The sequence below is a fragment of the Bos mutus genome, chromosome 18 (assembly GCF_027580195.1).
Source record: "Bos mutus isolate GX-2022 chromosome 18, NWIPB_WYAK_1.1, whole genome shotgun sequence".
Classification (NCBI taxonomy): domain Eukaryota; kingdom Metazoa; phylum Chordata; class Mammalia; order Artiodactyla; family Bovidae; genus Bos; species Bos mutus.
In genome coordinates, this window is record NC_091634.1 from 40,862,855 (window position 1) to 40,884,949 (window position 22,095).

The following is a 22,095-nucleotide window of genomic DNA, read 5'->3' on the forward strand; positions in this document are numbered from 1 at the left end:
TCTTGCCAGTTAAACACTCCTTATTTCAGTAGGCACTCAATAAAAAAAAGTTTTTAAGAGGTATGAATCCAACAGTTCCATGCATTCATTTTTTCCCAATAGATACATATTTTTAGACAGCTACGTACAAAGCACTAGGATGGTTCAAAGGTAAGACACAGTTCCCGTCCTTAAAGACTACATCATCTAGAATACTCTTATGAGAGAAAATATTATTAAGAATGAGATGTTTGCTTATAATGGTTCAGCTTGTAGCGAGAAATACATTTTCAATCATCTGAGGAGAATTTCTTGAGCAAGTCCTGTGTACTCATGAAAGACACTTCCCTTTCTTTCTTTTTTAAAAACAACAAAAAACCCAGCTCCCTTAATTTCTTCTTGAGAGTGCTTTTTACAAACATTACTGATTTATTCTGGGCTGGAATCCAAAATGGAAAATTTAACTTACTCTATTTCATAAAGCCTGTGTTGTCTTTTCTAAGATGTAATTATAATAATATTAAAATTTAAAATAAATATCACTTTCTATTGAGTGCTTACTAGGTGTCATCATAAACTAGACTAAGTGTTACAAATGTCTTCTTAAATTACCAAAAACAGAACAAACAAAACAGAGAGGTATTAAGCCAATTTTATAAATGTGATCAGAAATGTTATGTTGCAAGCCCAATGTCACAACAGTTGGTAAATGACAGAATTCAACTCCAGGCTGTTTAGTTCTACCATCTTTTGATTACTATTCCAGGTGGTTTCTGGAATAAACTAAAGACTTATAATTTATGCTATTTTACTTTCTTTCATTAATTTACGTTACATAATTTACGTTATACAATATCTCTTCATTCAAAGCTTTTAGATAAAATTCAGAGGCATACTCATATAAACATAAAAGGGCTTAATATGAAGAATTATAATAGTACTTGTTCAATATCCAATCTAAAATCTAATTTTAACATCTGTTTAGCATCTAATTATGTGCCAAGTTCCATTCCAGTCACGTCACATATATTATTTAATCTACCAAACAATGCTACCTTTCCTCTGACCCCAACCCCTCACCTCACAAACAAGAAAAGGCTCAAAAATGTTAATAGATTTCCTAAGAGTCCTGTAAGAAGACAGAGCTAGATTTCACATTCAAGGGGATTTCCTGGGTAGTCTAGTTTAGATTAAAACTTTGTGCTCCCAATGGAGGGGCACAGGTTCAATCCCTGGCTGGGGAACTAAGATCCTTCATACCGTGTTGCATGGCCAAAAGAAAGATTTCACATTTGGAATTATCAAGATGAATGAGATATAATTCTTAAATAATTTTATCTAGTTTTAATGTTTTGGCTTTTTAATATTTTGTATAGGTGCAAGTTAGCATTATAATTACTATTAACACTATTAAAACAGTATTATTTACCAAAGAATTACTTATAGGCAAAGGCTGTAGTCTTTGAAAGTCTTCAGCTGCAATAGTAATAAAATGTTCAGAAGACAGAAGTATCAATCCCACTTTATAGTTCTGGAATTATCAAGGTACAAGCAGGAGAATTATTAAACACACTTATGTTGGGCAAAAAAATCCCAGAACTTATCTTTCCCACCGCTTCCCATTTTCTCATGGAAAAAAGAAATAATAGCAACACTACCGTTGTAAAGCACACTTGGGGGATTTATACTTCAGCAAGAGAACTATGGCTCATTCATACTTGTCTGAAAGTCTAGTAATTAGAGAATTACAGTGAATGGTTAATGAAACTATGTGACAAAATTCTGATGACTCTAATTCATTATTTAGTTATAATTTACAATTAGAAAGTGGTAATAGTAGCTGGATCATCATAGTGGTAATATCCGCTGGATCATCGAAAAAGCAAGAGAGTTCCAGAAAAACATCTATTTCTGCTTTATTGACTATGCCAAAGCCTTTGACTGTGTGGATCACAATAAACTGTGGAAAATTCTGAAAGACCACCTGACCTGCCTCTTGAGAAACCTATATGCAGGTCAGGAAGCAACAGTTAGAACTGGACATGGAACAGACTGTTTCCAAATAGGAAAAGGAGAATGTCAAGGCTGTGTATTGTCACCCTGCTTGTTTAACTTACATGCAGAGTATATCATGAGAAATGCTGGGCTAGAAGAAGCACAAGCTGGAATCAAGATTGCCAGGAGAAATATCAATAACCTCAGATATGCAGATGACACCACCCTTATGGTAGAAAGCGAAGAAGAACTAAAAAGCCTCTTGATGAAAGTGAAAGAGGAGAGTGAAAAAGTTGGCTTAAAGCTCAACATTCAGAAAACGAAGATCATGGCATCTGGTCCCATCACTTCATGGGAAATAGATGGGGAAACAGTAGAAACAGTCTCAGACTTTATTTTTTGGGCTCGCAAATCACTGCAGATGGTAACTGCAGCCATGATATTTTTAAAAGATGCTTACTCCTTGGAAGAAAAGTTGTGACCAACCTAGATAGCATATTGAAAAGCAGAGCCATTACTTTGCCAACAAAGGTCCGTCTAGTCAAGGCTATGGTTTTTCCTGTGGTCATGTATGGATGTGAGAGTTGGACTGTGAAGAAAGCTGAGCTTTTGAACTGTGGTGTTGGAGAAGACTGTTGAGAGTCCCTTGGACTGCAAGGAGATCCAACCAGTCCATTCTAAAGGAGGTCAGCCCTGGGATTTCTTTGGAAGGAATGATGCTAAAGCTGAAACTCCAGTACTTTGGCCACCTCACGCGAAGAGTTGACTCACTGGAAAAGACTCTGATGCTGGGAGGGATTGGGGGCAGGAGGAGAAGGGGACGACAGAGGATGAGATGGCTGGATGGCATCACCGACTCGATGGACCTGAGTCTGAGTGAATTCCGGGAGTTGGTGATGGACAGGGAGGCCTGGCTTGCTGAGATTCATGGGGTCGCAAAGAGTCGGACACGACTGAGCGACTGAACTGAACTGAATAGTAGCTACTGGAAACAGCAATCATTTAACATCTATAATATAGGATTATTTTCCCAAATTTTAGGAAAGTCACACACTGTGCACAAGCACAGGAGTTTTGAAATGTTTTCAAGTAGTGGATGGCAACCGAATTAGAGTCCTTAACTTTATGTATACAGAGGTACAAAGGAAATTCCAGTCATTCATCTGCTTTTAACTGAAAAGATACATTTTTTTATGATCAGTATGTTGTGGTCCATACATTTTAAGACTCAACTACTCTTAACTAAAATTCTCAATTGTTGATAGCACATTTTAAGAGGGACACAGACAAACCAAAATACAACCAGATCAACAGAAATAAAACAAAATCTCACGGATGGATTCCTCAGTGCCTTTGGAGTACAGAAAACATGGCACTAATTCAGTATTTAATAATTACTGAGTCACATTGCCAAAAAATTAGAACAAATCATAGTCTCAAGGGGAGATATTATCATTGTTTTCAAAATGTTAAGATTATCATGCAGATATTTGACTAGGTTATTTCTGTGATGCCTTTAAAGACAAAAATACAATCATTGAGAAGACCCAATTGTGGGCAGAATTTGCTTCCAAAGAAGAAATTTTGTGGTAAGAGCTTTCTTATGATAAAGGGGCTGTTTAAAGTAGAAACGATCTCGTCCTTGCAAGTATTCTGTGAGTAAGTGAGGACTTAGGAAGGATTTAGGAAGAATGGACTATTTCATGCTGAGGCAATGATTACTAGCATATTCACCTGATAGTGGTAGGGATTTTGGGAAACTGGCGAGGCTGCTCTCTGACGCACCTTGAAGGTCCCGAAGTCGAGTGAGGTACTGCTGCTGCCCAGGAGCACAGTCTTCACTGTCCAGTGGCCTTCTCTGAGTGAGCCCTTGCTTCTGAAATGTCAACTTCAAACCACCTTCCTGTTAAACGGATGCCATTATCAAGAAAGAAATGATTAAAATCATTGCAGTATGTAAGAAATTTTTTACTTAGAAAAAGTGAGGTAAAAACCCTGAAAAATCAGGCATGTTCTCTTCTTGTTCATACATCAACTAGAGAAAAACATTTAATCAATTTCTATAATGAATATTAAAATTTCTATCTTTAAGTGAAAAAAAAGATCTAGGTATTACATACACTTTTCTGAGCAAAACCAAATGTTTCATGTGACTAGTACATTGTAACCCGTTCAGCGATTGACATATATCTTCTGTGTACATTATTCACATGACATTTTAAGAGATATTACCCATGTTTTAGGCATCAATTCAGCTTCAAAAATCATACTGAACAATGAAATGTTACTGATAACAAGGCATGCTAAATATTTAAAACAGAAAGTGCACTGACATACCATTCGAATATTATATAAAAGAACTAAACAATAAGAAATTGTCAGACTGTTTAAGAAAGCATCTTGATCAGCAGAAGGACTATTTTCAGAAGTATAGGTAGAGAAACATATTTAATGATGATCCCTCTAGTAGAATATTCAAGTTTAATAACCTGGATATCAAAAAGAAAAAAACAATCCAAATACCAGAAAACAAGTATGTGAAGGAAGTAAGAGTAAGAGCAGGCAGCCATTTGCAGGAAAAGCATGCTGCACACCGCAATCGCAATCAGGTCCTAGGGCAATAAAAATAAACATACGTCTTTGATTTTCACTGTAAACTCCTTTTCTCGTACATGCTTCTTCACCTTTGACATCTGTGTTGACTGGTCATGCTCTTCTTTGACTGCGGCACCTGCAGGAGGGGGCGCGCTGGGCTCGCTATATTCTGTGGCTGCACCAGAGCTGTCCAGCAGCTTTGTGGTATAGAAAGAAGCCACTGCGTTGGCATCGTAACTTCTTCTAGCTGAAGGCCACTTCCCTTTCAGGACTGTTTGACAAATACTGTCCAGCCGGTTGATCATCACACGATCCTACAACAGCATGAACATCAAAGGGTAATTTCAGTAATTGAGCCAGACCTTTGGGGATCACAGCTTTGATGGATTTATCCCTGGTACAACTTGTGTGTACTTGGTATGCATACATTTTCTCACATACATATTACAATTCTGTATAAATTTCCATTGGTGAAGTTAAAAAGTATAAAGATATTTTGCTGTTCTTTTGTTTTTAAAGAGTAATACAGGGTCTTCATAAAAAAGTCAAACTCAGGAGTATACAGAAGAGTAGAGAGTTCTCTTCTCTCTCATTTCTAAAGTTAAGTACTCTTCTACTAATCCAGTCACATACTGGAGGAAGGAAGAACTGTCTTAATCCAGTCTGAGCTTCCACCACTGTATGTACATGTACTTAAACGAACATTTTTCTAGGTCACAACTGGTTCGTAAATTTTCTTAAAGAAGACCCACTTAAAAGCACTTATTTCATAAAGAAGCATCTGAATTGTATGTGAACATAAGCATTCATTATCTTTTCTTCTGAATATTCTAAGGTTGATAATCATATACATTTAAGGACATAGATCTAATGGAGTAATAGTGGACAGTAATAGTTGTTACTTTTAATGCTAACACCAAATGGTCATCCCACACATGATAGTGACTCTATTTTCCTACATAATAAGATTATCTACCGTTAAAGATAGACAGAAAAATATTTTTAAAAATGAACTATATCACCAAGAAATGATTTACTTACCTTTGGCCAATATGACGCTGCCAGCATGTATCCACCCTGTAGGATGTAAGCAGACTCTGCGGTCCCGTTGTTCATCTGGAAACTATCCTGGGTCTCATCCTGGGTAGTGCTCAGTGATGCGACACTTTCTTCATCGTAGGCTTTCATGTGAGGGGTACCTTCTGCTAAGAATAATTATGACCAATTATAATTGTTTTAAAGACTGTGTAACACAATTTTGCATATACTTCTCAAATCTTATATAATTAGGATTTGAAAATGAAAAGTTGAGAAGTTAAAAAAAAATCACCTAGAATACAATAAAGTACTCATTATTTTTTAAATTATAGCAAAAGCCAAATAAGTGGCATTACGGAGTTTGAAGGAATAGGGTTAACCAAACATCCCTTTCTGCAAGAAGATTTGACCTGTGGTAACTCTCTAGGTCTGTTTCCCTGAAAACACATACATTCGTGATTGGTAAACTCAGGAGTTTATCAATTTGGACTGAGAGGGCACAAATATTTGCTGGGGAGGGTATCATTCTTTCAGGAGGGAACTCTTGTAATTGGGCATGTCCTGTGTGAAAACCCAGAAAGTCATGCTTGTGGAGTTGTTCCAGGAGATGCTTGCTATTATGGCTCCTGTGCCCATTTGATGTTGACTCATTCTTTAGTCTTCCCTAGTGGCTCAGACGGTAGAGTCTACCTGCAAGACCTGGGTTTGATCCCTGGGTTGGGAAGATCCCCTGGGAAAGGGAATGGCTACCCACTCCAGTATCCTTGCCTGGAAAATCTCATGGATGGAGGAGCCTGGTGGGCCCCAATCTATGGGGTAGCAAAGAGTTGGACACGGCTGAGCGACTAACGCACTCACACTCACTCACATTTCCTTACACCTGAGCTGTTAGACTGCAACAAGGACGCCCACAGAAGAGGACCGCCTACCACTACTCTATGGACAGGCTGGAGTTCCTCCGCTAGACCTTTCTGAGTAGGCCCAAGTAGGGTCTTGTTAGTCGGACTGGTGTCTATTATAAAATTATTATCTTTATTTGCTCACTGATGAACTTGTTTTAGGAAAAATACAATACTAAATTCAAGGCAATCACAAAGAAATAAAATTACTGTGCCAAGTCTCTAATCCTCTGTTTGACTAACCCATTTTGCAATGTGAATACTGAACACAGAGTATGAACCAGTAATCTAGTTGCATTTTCAGCAGTCCTTCTTTAAGAAAATCTGTACACGTAAAATTTAAACTAACAATTTTAAGCATGCTTAAGCAATCTGAATCACTTCTCATTTGCATATGAAATGTCTTAAAATAGCAAAAGCACTTTATGCATATACCTCGCTTTTGGACTTCCTCTTCTTCACTGTCACTTTCTTCTGACGAAGATGAGGAGGAGGATGAGGAAGAGGAAGATGAGGATGAGGATGAAGATGATGCTGAAGAACAAGAGGAGGAAGAAGAAGAGCTAGAGCCTGATCGAGAGTGGGAACACGAAGAGGAGGAAGACGAGGAAGAAGATGATCTGGAAGAACAGGATGATCTCTCAGAATCAGAGTCAGAATCAGAACTAGACTCTGATCCTCTCTTGTGGACTCGCTGTTTCTTAGAAGCCGGGTTTGGAGTTAGAGGCTCTGTTCTGGCTGCAACCATGCGTCTGTCTGTTTCACCTTTTCCACCAGATTTCTGGTCTCCAGTAGCCTGTGGTAAAACACCATTCTTTGGACTTACAGGCTCAGACTTTATTAGTGTCCTGGTTTCCTCAGAAGACATAGACTCTTCTTCAGAAGACTGAGGCTCCTCTTTAAGGTTTTCACTTTTAACTTTCACATCCTCTAGAATAACAGCTTTAGGATCTAGGAGCCTAGGTAGAGAGGTAAGAGGAGAAGCAGAAAGTGCTACTTGATATTGCTGTAAAAGTGGGGTAGAAGTCCTTGAATGAGCCATCTTACTTTGACTGTAGTTCCTCTGAGCGGCCATAAATGAGAGTTCAGGGTCCCGAAGAATATGATAGTCTGTTCGGCTCACCCCGTGTTTAGCAGCTCCAATGAGCAAGTCCCTATCATGAGAGCCACATTCCCACCAGACTGGTAAGTCTGGATTTGGATGGCAAAGCTTCAAGCGCTCAAACAATTGTGGATGTCGGAGGGCCTGTTCCCTTACTTTCCTTAGAAGTTCAATGCGATATAAAGTCCGAGAAGCACGTTCTTCTGTGATTGGCTGGATAAAAATACTTGGATCCACCAATTCTATATTGAGACAAGAACAAACATATTACCCTAAAAAATATTTCATTATAGGTTTAAAACAAATAATGCAACTTCTAAAATATACATCTACTCAATATCTTGTATAGTTTCAGAATTTCATTTTAACAGTTTTAAATGAGGAGAAATGTAAGTTTTAGAAAGTATTAATAACCATGTAACACATAACACTGGATCTACAGAAAGTTAAATAAAACGTTAAGATTACTTTGTAAGTATGTTAATAGAACTAGGATGAACTTTTAAGAAATTCTCTATGAGCTAATGTCACACTACTCCGTTTTAATCAAAGAGAAAAGCACTCAAACTCACTTATAAATACAAATTAAACGTTAAAATAACATCCCATAGGCAAACTTAAGTCCGTATATCTTTAAGTGCACTGAGGTAACTCAGAGTGTTACAGTGGACTCACAGGGACACCAAAGTCTTTCTTAAAATTTGATATAAACATAGGAACAATTGTCAAATGGTGTATGACTACTAGTCTGAGACAGTTCCATTTCAACATCAGACCACACTCTTCTTTTTGGTGGGGTCATATCTTTATCAGCAGAGACACTGGCAGTTGGAAAGTACTCAAAAAAAGATAGAGGTTTGTTGGAATAATGTAGAGACTACCTGAAGAGCTACTAATGGCCAGATTTAGAACAATATGAACACCAGAATTAACACTGACAGTACTGGATTATAACCTACAGAATAAAAAATAAACACACATTTGAATAAATATGAATATGAATAAATAATTGAGTAGACTGGGGAGAAGGAACAGTTTTTCCTTGCAGTAGAACTGCACAGTTAAAAACTGCTGCAGACAAGATCTACTGATGGTTACTAAAATCAGTGGGTGAAAGTTTGAGGAGAATAGGATTTGTGTGGTCTCAAAGTATCTTAAGATAATCTGTTAACTACAGGGGAGAACATAATTTTACACTGGAGAAACGCAGCAGAAACTACCTAAGCTTAACAAAGAATCAAGGGCTACATCATCAGTAAAAAGACACACTGACATCATGAGCCCCTTGATGTTACGTTCTGAGAAAGACACAACATCAATTCTAAGCTATTCTTGCAAAAAAAAAAAGGCATAACCTCAACACAATCATGTGAAAACACAAGACAAATCCAAATTGAAGGGTTTTTGGCAAAACTGATCAACGGTATCAGCGTCATTAAAGACGAAACAAACAAACAAACCCAAACTGAGGAACTGTGACAGACTGCAGGAGGTGAAGGGAAAACAACAATGGAATTCAACATGGGCTCTTGGAACAAAAAAGGACATTAGTAGAAAAACAGATAAGACTTGAAAAGGTGTTTAGTTAATGGTATTGTACTAATGTTAGTTTCCTGGACTAATAATTTCAGAGAAGGCAATGACAACCCACTCTGGTACTCTTGCCTGGAAAATCCCATGGACAGAGGAGCCTGGTGGGCTGCAGTCCATGGGGTCACCAAGAGTTGGACTCGACTAAGACTTCAGTTTCACTTTTCACTTTCATGTATTGAAGAAGGAAATGGCAACCCACTCCAGCATTCTTGCCTGGAGAATCCCAGGGAAGGGAGAGCCTGGTGGGCTGCCGTCTATGGGGTTGCAGAGAGTTGGACATGACTGAAGTGACTTAGCAGCAGCAGCAGCAAGATGATTAGTGATTTAAGATTTTAATATCATGGGAGGAAACGTGAGGGATATATGAAAACTCCCCACCTGGGATTCAAAATCAATTAAATTGGCTGAGAATTAGCAGCTCTGATTAATTGCTCTTGTTTTGGTTTTGTTTTCTGAAGGCCCTGGGTGGATTTTCCTACTAAAATGTCTTTTGAATGGAGGCCTCATTTCTTGCAAAATCATTTGTGCTAAATAAGCCCTCCAGCACAGTTCCTATTAGACAGACTAAAAATATAGGTTAGTTCTATTTACCAAAAGCTATCCTTTATTTTCCCACCCTCGACAATCATAAATCTAGTTCTAAATAAAAACACTATTTTCTCAAAATTAAATGTGTACCTGTATTCTCTTTAGCTCTCATTTCAATAGTAGAATTAAGGAATAAAGGACTGTTAAGCAGAGTTTACTTACAATTCAGAAAAACTGGTGAAATGTTGAATTACATGAAACTGTATTAAAAAGCTGGGAATTTCTGGATTTTAATTGTTTCTTTGATTGAAACAAAGGAAAAAAAAATTTTATACATACCTTCTTTGGAAGGAAGACGACAAACCCTCCGACACATTGACATGAATGCGTACAGATATTTCTCTAAGCTATCGTCAGTTTTCTTATGTAGCCGAGCCATAGCCCTAAATTTTGTCCAATCAAACTGGCCTCTGTCAGGATCAAATACCACTCCAAATGTAGATACAACTCTGTAAAAATCAGCTTCTTCTCTTCTTGTCCATCTATTTTGAATTAAAGAAAAAGTCACATTGTTCATGGAAATAATATTAATGCTGAATATAAATAACTATTGTAAAATTCAAAAACACTTCAAGTACCTAACACTTTAAAAGATTAAATCCAGGGTTACTGCCTTATAAACACATTTAAAAATGCTAGTTGACTCATCTCTACCCATGTTTCTTTTCCTTCAGACAATAATGGTTTTTTTGCATACTTAACTGTGTGAAAAAATATGCATGGGATACAAGAATGTGTAAGACATGATGACCCTCCCTTTGGATAAAACATTTCAAACATATTTACAGTATAAGGTAGTATTTTATAGTTGTATGTATTATAGAAACCACAAGTTTAGGACAGCACAGAAGATGGAAGGGTTTGTTCAAACTTGACTAATCAAGAAAGACATCACAGAATTAAATGGCATTTGTTTACAGGTTAGATAAGACATGGAAAGGAAAAGATAAATGTTATTACAGGATCTTTTATCATTTTGAAAATGACTAGCTTTTTTTAGCTAAGTGCTATACGAGTGCAGAAAACAAAGAATACTGTGAGCTAGTCTAGTGCAGGAAAAAACCAACAGAGGATAAAGAACCCATGTTGAACACTGAAGGAATAGTAGGGCCATGTATAGACTAAAGAGTTAATAAGAATATTCTCGGTGACAAGAACAACTTAAGCAGGATATTGAATCAAGACTAAGTGGGGCATTCAGGCTGAGGAAATAGTAGTGAATAAAATTATAAATGCATGCTAAGGCCTAAACTGAAGAGACTCTTGAATTAAGGCTTAAGAAGTTAGACTTTATCCTTGTACGAAATACAGGGTACTGAATATTATGATAAAACTAAAACTTTAGGAAGATTATCTAAATCTTCCTAAAGATATAGACTGAGGCAAAATGTATGTGGCAGACTGAAGATGGCCACAAATTCTTTGCCACTCTTCCATTTGAGAGATGCAACTCATTTCCCTTAAATCATGGTTGGCCCTGTGATTTTTTTGACCAACAGTAGGGTGGCAGCTGTGACACTCTGTAACTGCCGAGGCTGGGCCATAAAAAACCTGCAACTTCAGCCTTTGGCATTTGGAACGCTCCCTCTTGGAAACTGCCTGCAATGAAGGAGACCCAGGTTTGATCCCTGGGTTGGGAAGATCCCCTGGAGAAGGAAATGGCAACCCACTCCAGTATTCTTGCCTGGAGAATTCCACAGACAGAGGAGCCTGGTGGGCTACAGTTCATGGGATCACAGAGTCAGATGTGACTGTGCAACTAACTCAATTTTCAAACCCTTCCCACACTCTGGCCAACACCATGGGAAGCAGAAGAACCACCTGGTCAACCCACAGAATCATGAGAAATAAAAAACCGATGTTGCTTTACATCACTGTGTAATGGGATGGGAGGTTATGCAAGGACAGGTAACTGAAACAGTGTATTTACATAGGTAGCGGCATTTGAATATTACATCTAGGATAGCTAAAATCTTAAATGTTGGAGTAAATTCTGGTTACAATGAATGTGCCTCGAGTGAAACAAAGGAACAGTGATTTATCATTCAGAAAAAATCCAAAGATCCAGGTTTAACAAGGAGGCCAGGTTATTGCTAAACTTTCTTTACTCTTTTCCAGGGATTCTATCCTTTTTAAGAAGTTAAAGTTTTGGGGATGAGAGAAGTGTGCCTGTCTTCCTAATAAGATCTCTTGCAAGAAGTTCTACTACCATTTATTTCCCTTTGACATCAGTAGCTTTAAGGGTTCATCCTCTATAAAAAGCAGAGACGAACTTCTCTTTCATGAATTCTGTACTTCATTAATGCCATCATGTGAAATAAGACACAGTGGAATTTATTTCATATAATTTAAAAATACATTTCATTTATAATTTAATTGTTGAGTTTTCACCTTCATTTTCCTTACACCTCACTGTTCATAAACATGAATTACACATAAAATAAGACCTAGTGACTATAAAATGCAATCTGTATTAGTCTAACCATCTTTGTGTGTGCATATACTTATGTACACATGTATGTGTGCATAAAGCATTTTGCTGTGACCAACTTCTCTACCTAGATATGTTTTTAGCAAAGTGAGATAATCACAGCCTAACAGACTTCAGAATGAATAGTATATTTAGATACTATATATTAAAAACTTAGTCTTACCTCTGCTGTCTTTCTATCTTGGCTGCCATTTTAGGGTTAAGAGTGGCTTCTTCATAAAGAGGCTGCATAACACTGGCAGGCACAGGGAAAGTAGGTTGTATCTGCTGGATTTGTCTGTTTTTATTAGTACGCTGATATGCAGTAATGAGACGCCTCAAACGGGTAGTTAAAGCTGACTGAGTAGGCCAATAAACTTTATCACCCTCCATCAGCTGACCATCTACATTTAAACAAACTCATGTCAATAAAAAAAAAAACACACAACTAAAAAACAAACACACAAAAAAACTAAATACTGTCATGAAGCTCACAAAAGCAGCAAAATTTCCCTACTTAATTTTTTCTTTTAATCCAATTAAGTGAAACGCAAAAACAAATCTTTTAAAAAAGCTTTAATTAGAGCTCTAAGAACTAAAAATATTGTTAAACTTTCAATCAACTATGTTTTATAATGATTGTAACTGTAAATAAATTTCATGTACATTTGAAACATATAACAGTGTACTAGTTTACTTATCTCATGGTATCATGGCAATGTTAATTTACAATACTACTAAAGAAAGAAACGTTATTTACCTCCATCTGCTATAACAAGATCTCCTGGTGAGGAAACATCATCCTTTCAAAAGAAAACAGAAATCTGTCACAGGGAAACTGGGTCAAGATACAATAAGAGAATCGATTTTCTTTTTAATATTTTGTTTGCAATAGAATTTTAAAAATTTATTTAAACTAAAAAAACCCAAACCAAAAACGGTTCACCCATTTCCACCTCATCTCTAACTCCTAGCCTCTGGCAAGCACAATCTGTTCTCTTTATCTATCAATTTAGTTTAAAAATATGTTCTTTTTTAGATTCCACATATTAAGAGATCACACAGTATTTGTCTTTCTCTGACTTATTTCACTTAGCATAACGTTCTCAAGGTCCATCCATGTTGTTGCAAATGAGAAGACGTCAGTCTTTTTAAAGACTGAATAATATTCCATTGTATACATACATACATAAACATATATATGAAAATGTGTGTTATGTATATATCTCTCACAATCTCTTTACCCATTTTTCCATCAAGAGACACTTAGGCTGTTACCACATCTTGGTTATTATAAATAATACTTGAAACAACATGTGATAGGGGTGCATATATCTTTTCAAATTTGTGTTTTTCTTTAAAGGCTAAGTACCTGTAGTTTGGCTGCTGGATCACATGACGATTTTTAATTTTTAAGGAACCTCCATACTGTTTTCCATAGTGGCCACACCAATTTACATTCCCGCCAACCATGTATAAGGTTTCACTTTTCTCTGCATCCTATCCAATACTTGTTATTTCTAATCTTTTCGATAACAGTCCTCTGTTTACTAAGGCCATACCCTTAGCCCTCGTGGGGACAGGATCCTTCCCTGGGTGCTGTATCTCAGCCTTAGGAGCAGTGGCTATTCTTACATTCTTGAGAGTTCCCGACACTGCTTTCTAGTCTCTCTCTCATTATTTCAATTCCTCTATCACAATCAGTAAGTCTTTACATCACGCTTTCCCTATTGAAATCACTATGTGGTTTCTCTCTTTTTGGCTCAAACTGATTCATCATGCTACATTATGGATAATTTCTTCTATATTGTAAATAATTTCTTCTCTCATGAACTGTGTCTAATTTGCTTCTCCAGCACAAGGTTTAACTTACTTGTTAAGTTTTAAATTTCAAGGTCAATATTTTCCACTTCTAAAGTTATACATAATTCTCCTTCACATGTCCCTTTTAAAATCATATGCTTTCTTTTGTTCTGTTCTTAGTTTTCTTTAATGTCTTTAATCAGTAAAAAATTTATTCATTTTCTATTTCAGGAGATCTATTATTAGAAATTCTTAGAGATCTAATCTTGTTCTTTGTTGTATTTGCTAACATTAACTCATGGTAAATTGTTCCTCATAGATTAAGTTTTGGATTTTGACCTTATTTCATGGAAGGCTTTTATCTTCAGGACGCAAATATAATCTCAACTGAAGTTGTTTCTTCTATTATTTCTTTATCTTTGTTTGTTTTCTTTCACCAGGTACCTCAAGTGTATTACCAGCTTGGGATCTCTTTTTATATTACATTTTTTGCCTTGAGAATTCCTGGACCATGCAGATTAAATTAAAAAAAAAAAAATCAAACCATAAACTCAAGAAAAGGTAGGCCTATGGTTATGAATTCTCAGGGGAGATAATTTTCTCCTTACCTGAAGCCCATGCTGAGATAAATTTCTACGTTTTTATGCACAATTTGGCAGAAAGTACTATTTAAGGGTTCTGATTTTACTGGATATCATTCTCACTGGTACACACTGGCCTAAACCTCATGTAGGCACCACACCAATGTCCCATTCCCTTGGCAACCAAGGCCAGCAAATCCTACCTGACAGCCATAGCATTGTTTAGTCTTTACTATGTTCTTAGAAATACTGGAGAAATTCCTCTCCTCTTTTAATATCATTTCTCCAATCCAACAGATTATTTTCTGTACTTTCAACAACTCTTTTTCTTCTTTTTGACTTTCCATAAATAGAACACTTAGAACTGTGCTTTAGCAGCTCAAAATTCCTCTAGGCTCTACCCTCTATTTCAAACTGTTTTACGGAGGCACAGTTTCTACCTGTTGCTGTGTACCTTAGTATCTAGTTTTCACTCTGCTTTGGGATTTTGCCCCTGAACACTGTGTTTCTTTGGTTCCTAGCATTGTAGCATGTTGGCAAGTTCCATTTCATCCATATGTCCAAACCACTCTCCAGCTTGTCTAGAAGGGGAGATCAAGCAAATTCTAAATGCTTATTTGTGATGTCTGGCAACCTAAGCTGGTCACTAACTTCTGAGAAATGATGCATAATAAAAACATATGAAGGAAAAACACACATAAAAAAAGCAAGCAAAAGAAAACATGGATAACTAGAATTGATGACTTAAAAACATGATCCAAAGCATACCTCTATATCATCTTTAAAGATAGCTGGGGCAGGTTTGTATTCTGGATCTTCCACATCCCTGTTAAATACGAACAAATGCCATCATTATTGTTCCCGAACTTCAAATTTCCCTTGGCTGGACAAACAAATGGGGTACTGTCGGAAAGACTTTTTAATGTTTTAAAGGTCAGACTGAAGTCTCTGTTCTTTAGCCAGAGGAGCTCAAGTCTATTAGCATGAAGGCAATTACATGGCAAGTCAGAAGAAAGCTAGTTCTAATTTACCCCCAAGTTCACTTATAAATGTGATATTAATCTTAACACAGTCTCTTACTTTTCGCTTTCGGTGAGAAAAGAAACAGGTATAATGAACACCATGTTTCTCTTCAATTGTGTATGCTTAGCCTTTTTCTTCCCTCTTACACCTTCAGAATTTTATGGTCTTAATTGCTGTGACTACTAAGAATGGACAAGTGAAGAACTCATCAAATGAATGGGTGTGGGGAAGGTCCAGTCTCTTTCTTCATTCACACTCTGTTTGACAAGTGCTGATTTATTAGACTATCATTAGCTCGTTTGGATTGTAAACTCCAAAATCTCTTACTACTACTTTATTTAAAGAGAAACATCACTGACATAGAACATGCTGATGTTGACAGAGATATACGGAGAACTCATGCTTCTGAAATGCACGTACCCATCCATATAATCATTTGCCCTCTGTTCCGCAGCAACTGCTTTCTCATCAGGTTTTCCCACTCTTTCCAAGAAGCACAATGCCGGGTCTGCTCGGATAGTGTTATATTTTTCATAACCTAGAGGGACCACCAATTTTGGAGGTAAAAAGGATAAAAAAAAAGAAAAACATGTAAGTATTTCTCATATTTATGATGGGTGATGTTCCTGGACTAAAGGGACCATATATTAAAATGATACAGGTTAAACGTTTTCTAGAAATTATCACAAACATTACATGGTCTGACAATAAGTATATTTAGGAATCTAGATTAAATTTATCAGTTACACTGAAAAAGAGGAAAAGCTGATCACATGCAACAAATCTCACATAAAAACTCTTCCTGAGAGGGAATGTTACATGAGACATGTCCGGGAGAAGCAGTTTATATATGCCACTCACTCATAAGAAAATGTAGTGACTGATGGACAGTTTGAGAGTATATACTTTATACAGTGTATTCAATGGGTGTTACTGAAATAAGGCTGTAAGTGGAAATCAATAAATTAAGACATAGCTGATTTAACAGTATACAGAGATGAAGACTCTACCTATCTTACTTCTCACTTACCATGTTTAAAAACTCCAATAAGGAGTGACTTATCAGCATCAAAATCCCACCACTCAGCTGGAACTTCTGAGTGGTCTGGTTCTGGGACCCAAACATCAATGTCACTTAAAAAAAAGCATGATATGACTTTATGAGTTACTATAAACAAGTCTAAGAGGAGGCAAAAGTTTACACAGCTTCTAAAAAGCATTGTGGTTTTTAACAAAAAGCGGATATAACTTTATTATTTCCCACAATTATCACCAATTAAAATTATAAAATTGCACAATAACTACAAAGATATCATAAAATGAATTAATACTTTTAAGCACAACAGAAGAAGTAAGTTCCAATAGGTTTACTTTATCCTTAAGGAATAATATTCTTTTCACTGATTTCCTTCAGATACAGACAAAAGGTTCTACCTGATTATGTCAGCAAACAATGTGACCAGAATCATCTGGTTCAAATATTTTATTTTGTATATGAAGAGACTGAGGCCCTAAAAAAGCAAATCAATTGCTCTACATTGTAAAACAAGTTATGTCTCTTTTAGACTGCTATTGCTAGGAATAGGAAATCAATCCTGAATATTCATTGGAAGGACTGATGCTGAAGCTCCAATATTTTGGCCCCCTGATGCGAAGAGCCCACTCATTAGAAAAGACCCTGATGTTGGGAAAGATTGAAGGTAGGAGGAGAAGGGGATGACAGAGGACGAGAGGGTTGGATGGCATCACCGACTCAAGGGACATGAGTTTGAGCAAGCTCTGGGAGATGGTGAAGGACAGGGAAGCCTGGCATGCTGCAGTCCATGGGGCTGCAAAGAGTTGGACATGACTCAGTGACTGAACAGCAACAGCAACAATTGCTACAAAGTCACACTGAAAAATGAAGCACTGCTTATAAGCAGAGGAAAATGCAAGTTTTTGATTAATAATTTGATGAAAACACTCAAAGTGCTGTTTTTATGCTGTTTATAATACCATGCCACAAAACGATAATATGATAAGTTACTAAAAACACAATGATAAATCCATGATGCTCTGGTAATTTGGTGGTTTACATTAATATAAAACAACTACAGCACTTATAATTTTATAAATATAACTTTCTTTTCCTTTATCACTTGAAATTATTATTTTCCCAGAAACATTCTGCAAGTAACACACTTCTAAAGTAATATATACCTCTAAAAAGGGAAAGATGCCACACATAAAAGGACTGAAATGTTCACTTCTTTACCAGAGATTCAAGCCACTGTCTCCTTCAGCCTAGCATAGAGTTAATAATGTCTGACAAGGATTAGCAAATATCACTAATTTTTATACAAATATATGTCATTCTTATATTGTATTCAACAGCCAAAGGGGCAGAGATTGAATAAGGCTTGCCTAGTAGCTCAGCTGGCAAGAATCCTCCTGCAATGCAGGAGACCCCAGTTTGATTCCTGGGTTGGGAAGGTCTCCTGGAGAAGGGATAGGCTACCCACTCCAGTATTCTTGGGGTTCCCTGGTAGCTCAAAGGGTGAAGAATCCACCTCCAATGCAGGAGACCTGAGTTCGATCCATGGGCCAGGGAGATTCCCTGGAGGAGGGCATGGCAACCCACTCCAGTATTTTTGCCTGGAGAATCCCCACGAACAGAAGAGCATAGTAGGCTATTCTCCAGTGGGTTGCAAAGAGTCGGACACGACTGAGTGATTAAGCACAGCATAATACCCCAGGGAATCAAAATTCTACTTGAGAATTTCTCTATGAAATTAATGAATTATCAGTTTTCAAAGAATCACAGATATGATTTAAAGACACAACACATAAAAAAAAACCCCATAAATTTAGTTACATTTCATCTCTTCATCTTAGCATCATAAATTTTATAAATTAACAAAGGACTATGGATGTAAGATATGAAGAGTTTCCTAAGTTGTGTGACAAAAGTTCATCTACAAGTTGGTTATCTTTGGGAACTCAAACTTTCATACAGATATAAAATAAGTGATCAACGTTTCTGGTCTGGTTCACAAGAACCCAATATTTAAGCACTAATATAGTTGAAATAAAAGACAATGACAATGAAAAAGAGTTATAAGTTTTATAAGTAAATAAAACATAAGGAAATCACTTTTTATTTTTCGTGTTTTGCCAGGAGACTGAAAGACATTTTTCAGCATTCTAAAATGCACATCTCATTATATCTTATTTTGCTTAAAAAACAGAAGTGTCACAATCACAATATTTTTTAATTTAGTGCAGAAAGAGGAAGAGAGGTTTTCCTGTGATATGGCAAAAGCTGAAAAACAGATGAGGAAAAACACAGTTAAAGAAGATATTTAGTTTTGATTGCATTCCTGGTCAGGATTAATCAAAGCAGAAGCACAGAATGATAAAGGAAAAAGAGGAAAAGAACACTGGAGACAGGATACCCAAAGGGGAATTATCAAGTGGGTCAGATACTGTATTTCCCTATACAAACCAGCAGGTGGCACTCTAAGCTCAAAACACTGTGACATCTGAGGTGGAAGGTTTTTTTCCTTCTTTTAAAGAGTAAAGGAGGCTTCCCTGATAGCTCAGTTGGTAAAGAATCCGCCTGCGATGCAGGAGACCAGGGTTCTAGGGTGGGAAGTTCCTCTGGAGAAGGGAATGGCAATCCACTCCAGTATTCTCGCCTGGAGAATTCCATGGGCAGAGAAGCCTGGTGGGCTACAGTCCGTGGGGTCACAGAGTTGGACACGACGGAGCGACTAGTAAAGGGCACTCAGTATATACCTCATCGTTTAAATGTGCCATATGCATGTTAAGTGTTCGTTAACTGCTGGGGAAAGGAATACAATAAGGTGCATATACTCCTGTTGTTAATTTCTGCAATCTCTTGCATAAAGCCTCTGACTTCCCCTGGCCAGATTATCCATTCAAAATAGATTTAAACAGTATTCACTATATGCTAACAATGGCAATAATAAGATAGACAGATCCCTTCCCTTTTGAAGAAGTATCTGCAAAACCTCTTCAACACCTGTGATGAGTGCTGTGACAAGGCACCCAGTTGAGAAGACAGGGAGGCTGATTTGAGGTCACCTGAGTAGTAAGAGAGGGAGAAGGGAGGAAAATGGGAAAGAGAATGTTGCCTCAAGAACACAAAGGCCTGGAGGCAATGAGGGAGTATGTTGTGAGAGAGATGAATATGTTAAAATCCAAATAAAACCCAAATGAGAAACCAGTGAAGGAGAGAATAATGAAAGAGGATAATTCAAAGATCACAGTTCCTAGGAAATCACAGAGGGGTTGAATTCAATCAGAGCAAAGAAAAAGAGGAGCCGATCAGTCAACAACAAATTATATTTACTGATTGTTACTATTTCCCAGGTTCTGGGGCTAGGAATATGATCATCAATAAGACAGAAAGCAGATGTCACCTTCAGTCAGCTTAAATTGTACTGACAGGAGAAATACAATTTAAAAATAAATACAATTTTTAATACTAGTAGGCATCATGAATGAGATAAAATAAGGTTAAGTCATAGTCAGTGACCGGTGGGCTGCTCTAGCTAGAGTGGGCAGGGAAGGCCTATCTGCAGAAGTGAAACCTAAGCTGAGACCTGCATGATGGGAGCAGGCACTTCTGTGGAAAATGAGGGGAAAGAGTATTGCACTGGGGAAACAGCACAGAATGAGCCTAACATGCTGGAGGAACATTGTGGATGAAGGACAGAGTGGAGGAGGAAGGCCCATACTTATGTAGGGCACTATAGGATAGGTCTTTATTGTAAGAGAAATGAGAAGGTTCTAAGAAGAGGAGTGCCTTGGCCTGATTTTTGCTTTACAAAGACCACTCTGGCTTCTGTATCAAGGTCCAACTGTAGAGAGGCAAAAGATGCAAAAATGGGAATTCCCTGGCAGTTCAGTAGTGGTTAGAACCCTGTGCTTCCACTGCAGGGGGCCTGGGTTCACTCCCTGGTCGGGGAACTAAGATCCTGCAAATCGTGGGGCTGTGCCAAAACAACAACAAAAAAATCCAACGACTCTTGAAAAAGAAGAGGCAAAGAGACGCAATAAGGAGGCCATTGTAAAAGTCTAAACATGAGATAATGGAGGCTTGCACTGGGGAGTCAGCAGAGGCAAGAGTGAAAAAGTGCTCAGACTTCGCATATACTTTGTCAAACTAACAAGTCTTCCTGTAGGATTTGAGGAGAAGAGAATAATCAAGAATAATACCAGAGCAACTGGGTGGTAGATTTACTAGGATGCAGAAGGCCCGAATGTGGGAAGGTGGGGAGGGAAGAAAAGGAGATAGAAGATTTGGAAGATGCAGGGGAAGACTGAGATGTTAATCAGATATTTCAAGTGGAGATGTTTGAGGCAGCTGCTTTAGACTTTGGAGCTGAGGGGAAAGGTCTGGGATGAATATGTAAATATGACAGTCATCTATGTATAGATTATATTTGATATGATGAGGCTGCATAGGTTCACCTAAGGAGAAAGAACAGACAAGAAAGCAAGCTGAGGACACAGCTCTTGACCAATCCAACATCTAGAGCTCTATCAGAGGGACTGCTGTTGTTTAGTCTCTCAGCCATATCCTACTCTTGGCGACCCTGTGAACTGTAGCCTGCCAGGCTCCTCTGTCCATGGGATTTTCCAGGCAAGAATACTCCACGGGATCGTCCTGACCCAGGGATTGCACCGGCATCTCCTGCAATAGCCGATGGATGCTTAAAAGCTGAACCACCTGGGAAGCCTCTTTTAGAAGAATAAGAGCTAGCAAAGGAAAATAAGAAAACCAACGAGGAAAAAAGCACAACCAGGTGGGTGTAGTAGCATGGATGTCTCCTGAAGACATCATTTCAAGAAGGGAGAAAGAGAGTAAGTTCAGAGACATCTAAACTTCACATTCTAGGTTATTAGTGGCCTTACTAAAAATCAGAGTGGAGATATAGGATTAACTGGAACAGGCAGAAGAGAAAATGCAAAGTAAAGAGGTATAAGATTATCAACCCACACAGCTCTCTATTTTTGTGAAGGACAGCAGAGAAATGGATTAGAAGGATGTAGGTATATTATAGTAGGTTTTTTGTTCTTTTTAAAGTGAATGATATTAAGGAATGCTTATATGCCAAGAGAATGATTCAGTAAAGAGTGGGGGAAATGATGATTCAGGAAACAAAGGTGTAAAATCTTTAAAAGGTAAGAGATGAGTTCCAAGCATAAGGGCTGCTCTTAAGAGGATGAGGAGGAAGATTTCTAGGGCATCCCGAGAGAAGGAATAAATAGGGGGACACATATGACAAGTAGAACTGAAGGTGGCTCTTGTCTGTTTCTATTTTCTTCATGAAATATATACCGAAGTCATTACTGGAGGGGATGCTAGTAGGATAGGAAGATGGTTTGAGGAGAGAGGTATGGAATGGTCCTCTTGAAGAA

At 37.5% G+C, this 22,095-nt stretch overlaps 1 protein-coding gene across 1 annotated transcript in view; it reads right to left on the minus strand.

Annotated features, from left to right (window-relative positions):
• The window catches only part of CHD9 (chromodomain helicase DNA binding protein 9), a 167,886-nt gene that overhangs the window by 11,896 nt on the left and 133,895 nt on the right, over nt 1-22,095 (minus strand). Inside the window, 10 exon segments of the mRNA XM_070388434.1 lie at nt 3,709-3,877; nt 4,611-4,883; nt 5,611-5,774; nt 6,942-7,850; nt 10,069-10,271; nt 12,444-12,663; nt 13,020-13,062; nt 15,412-15,469; nt 16,087-16,204; nt 16,697-16,800. Coding sequence (XP_070244535.1) covers nt 3,709-3,877; nt 4,611-4,883; nt 5,611-5,774; nt 6,942-7,850; nt 10,069-10,271; nt 12,444-12,663; nt 13,020-13,062; nt 15,412-15,469; nt 16,087-16,204; nt 16,697-16,800 — 2,261 coding nt within the window.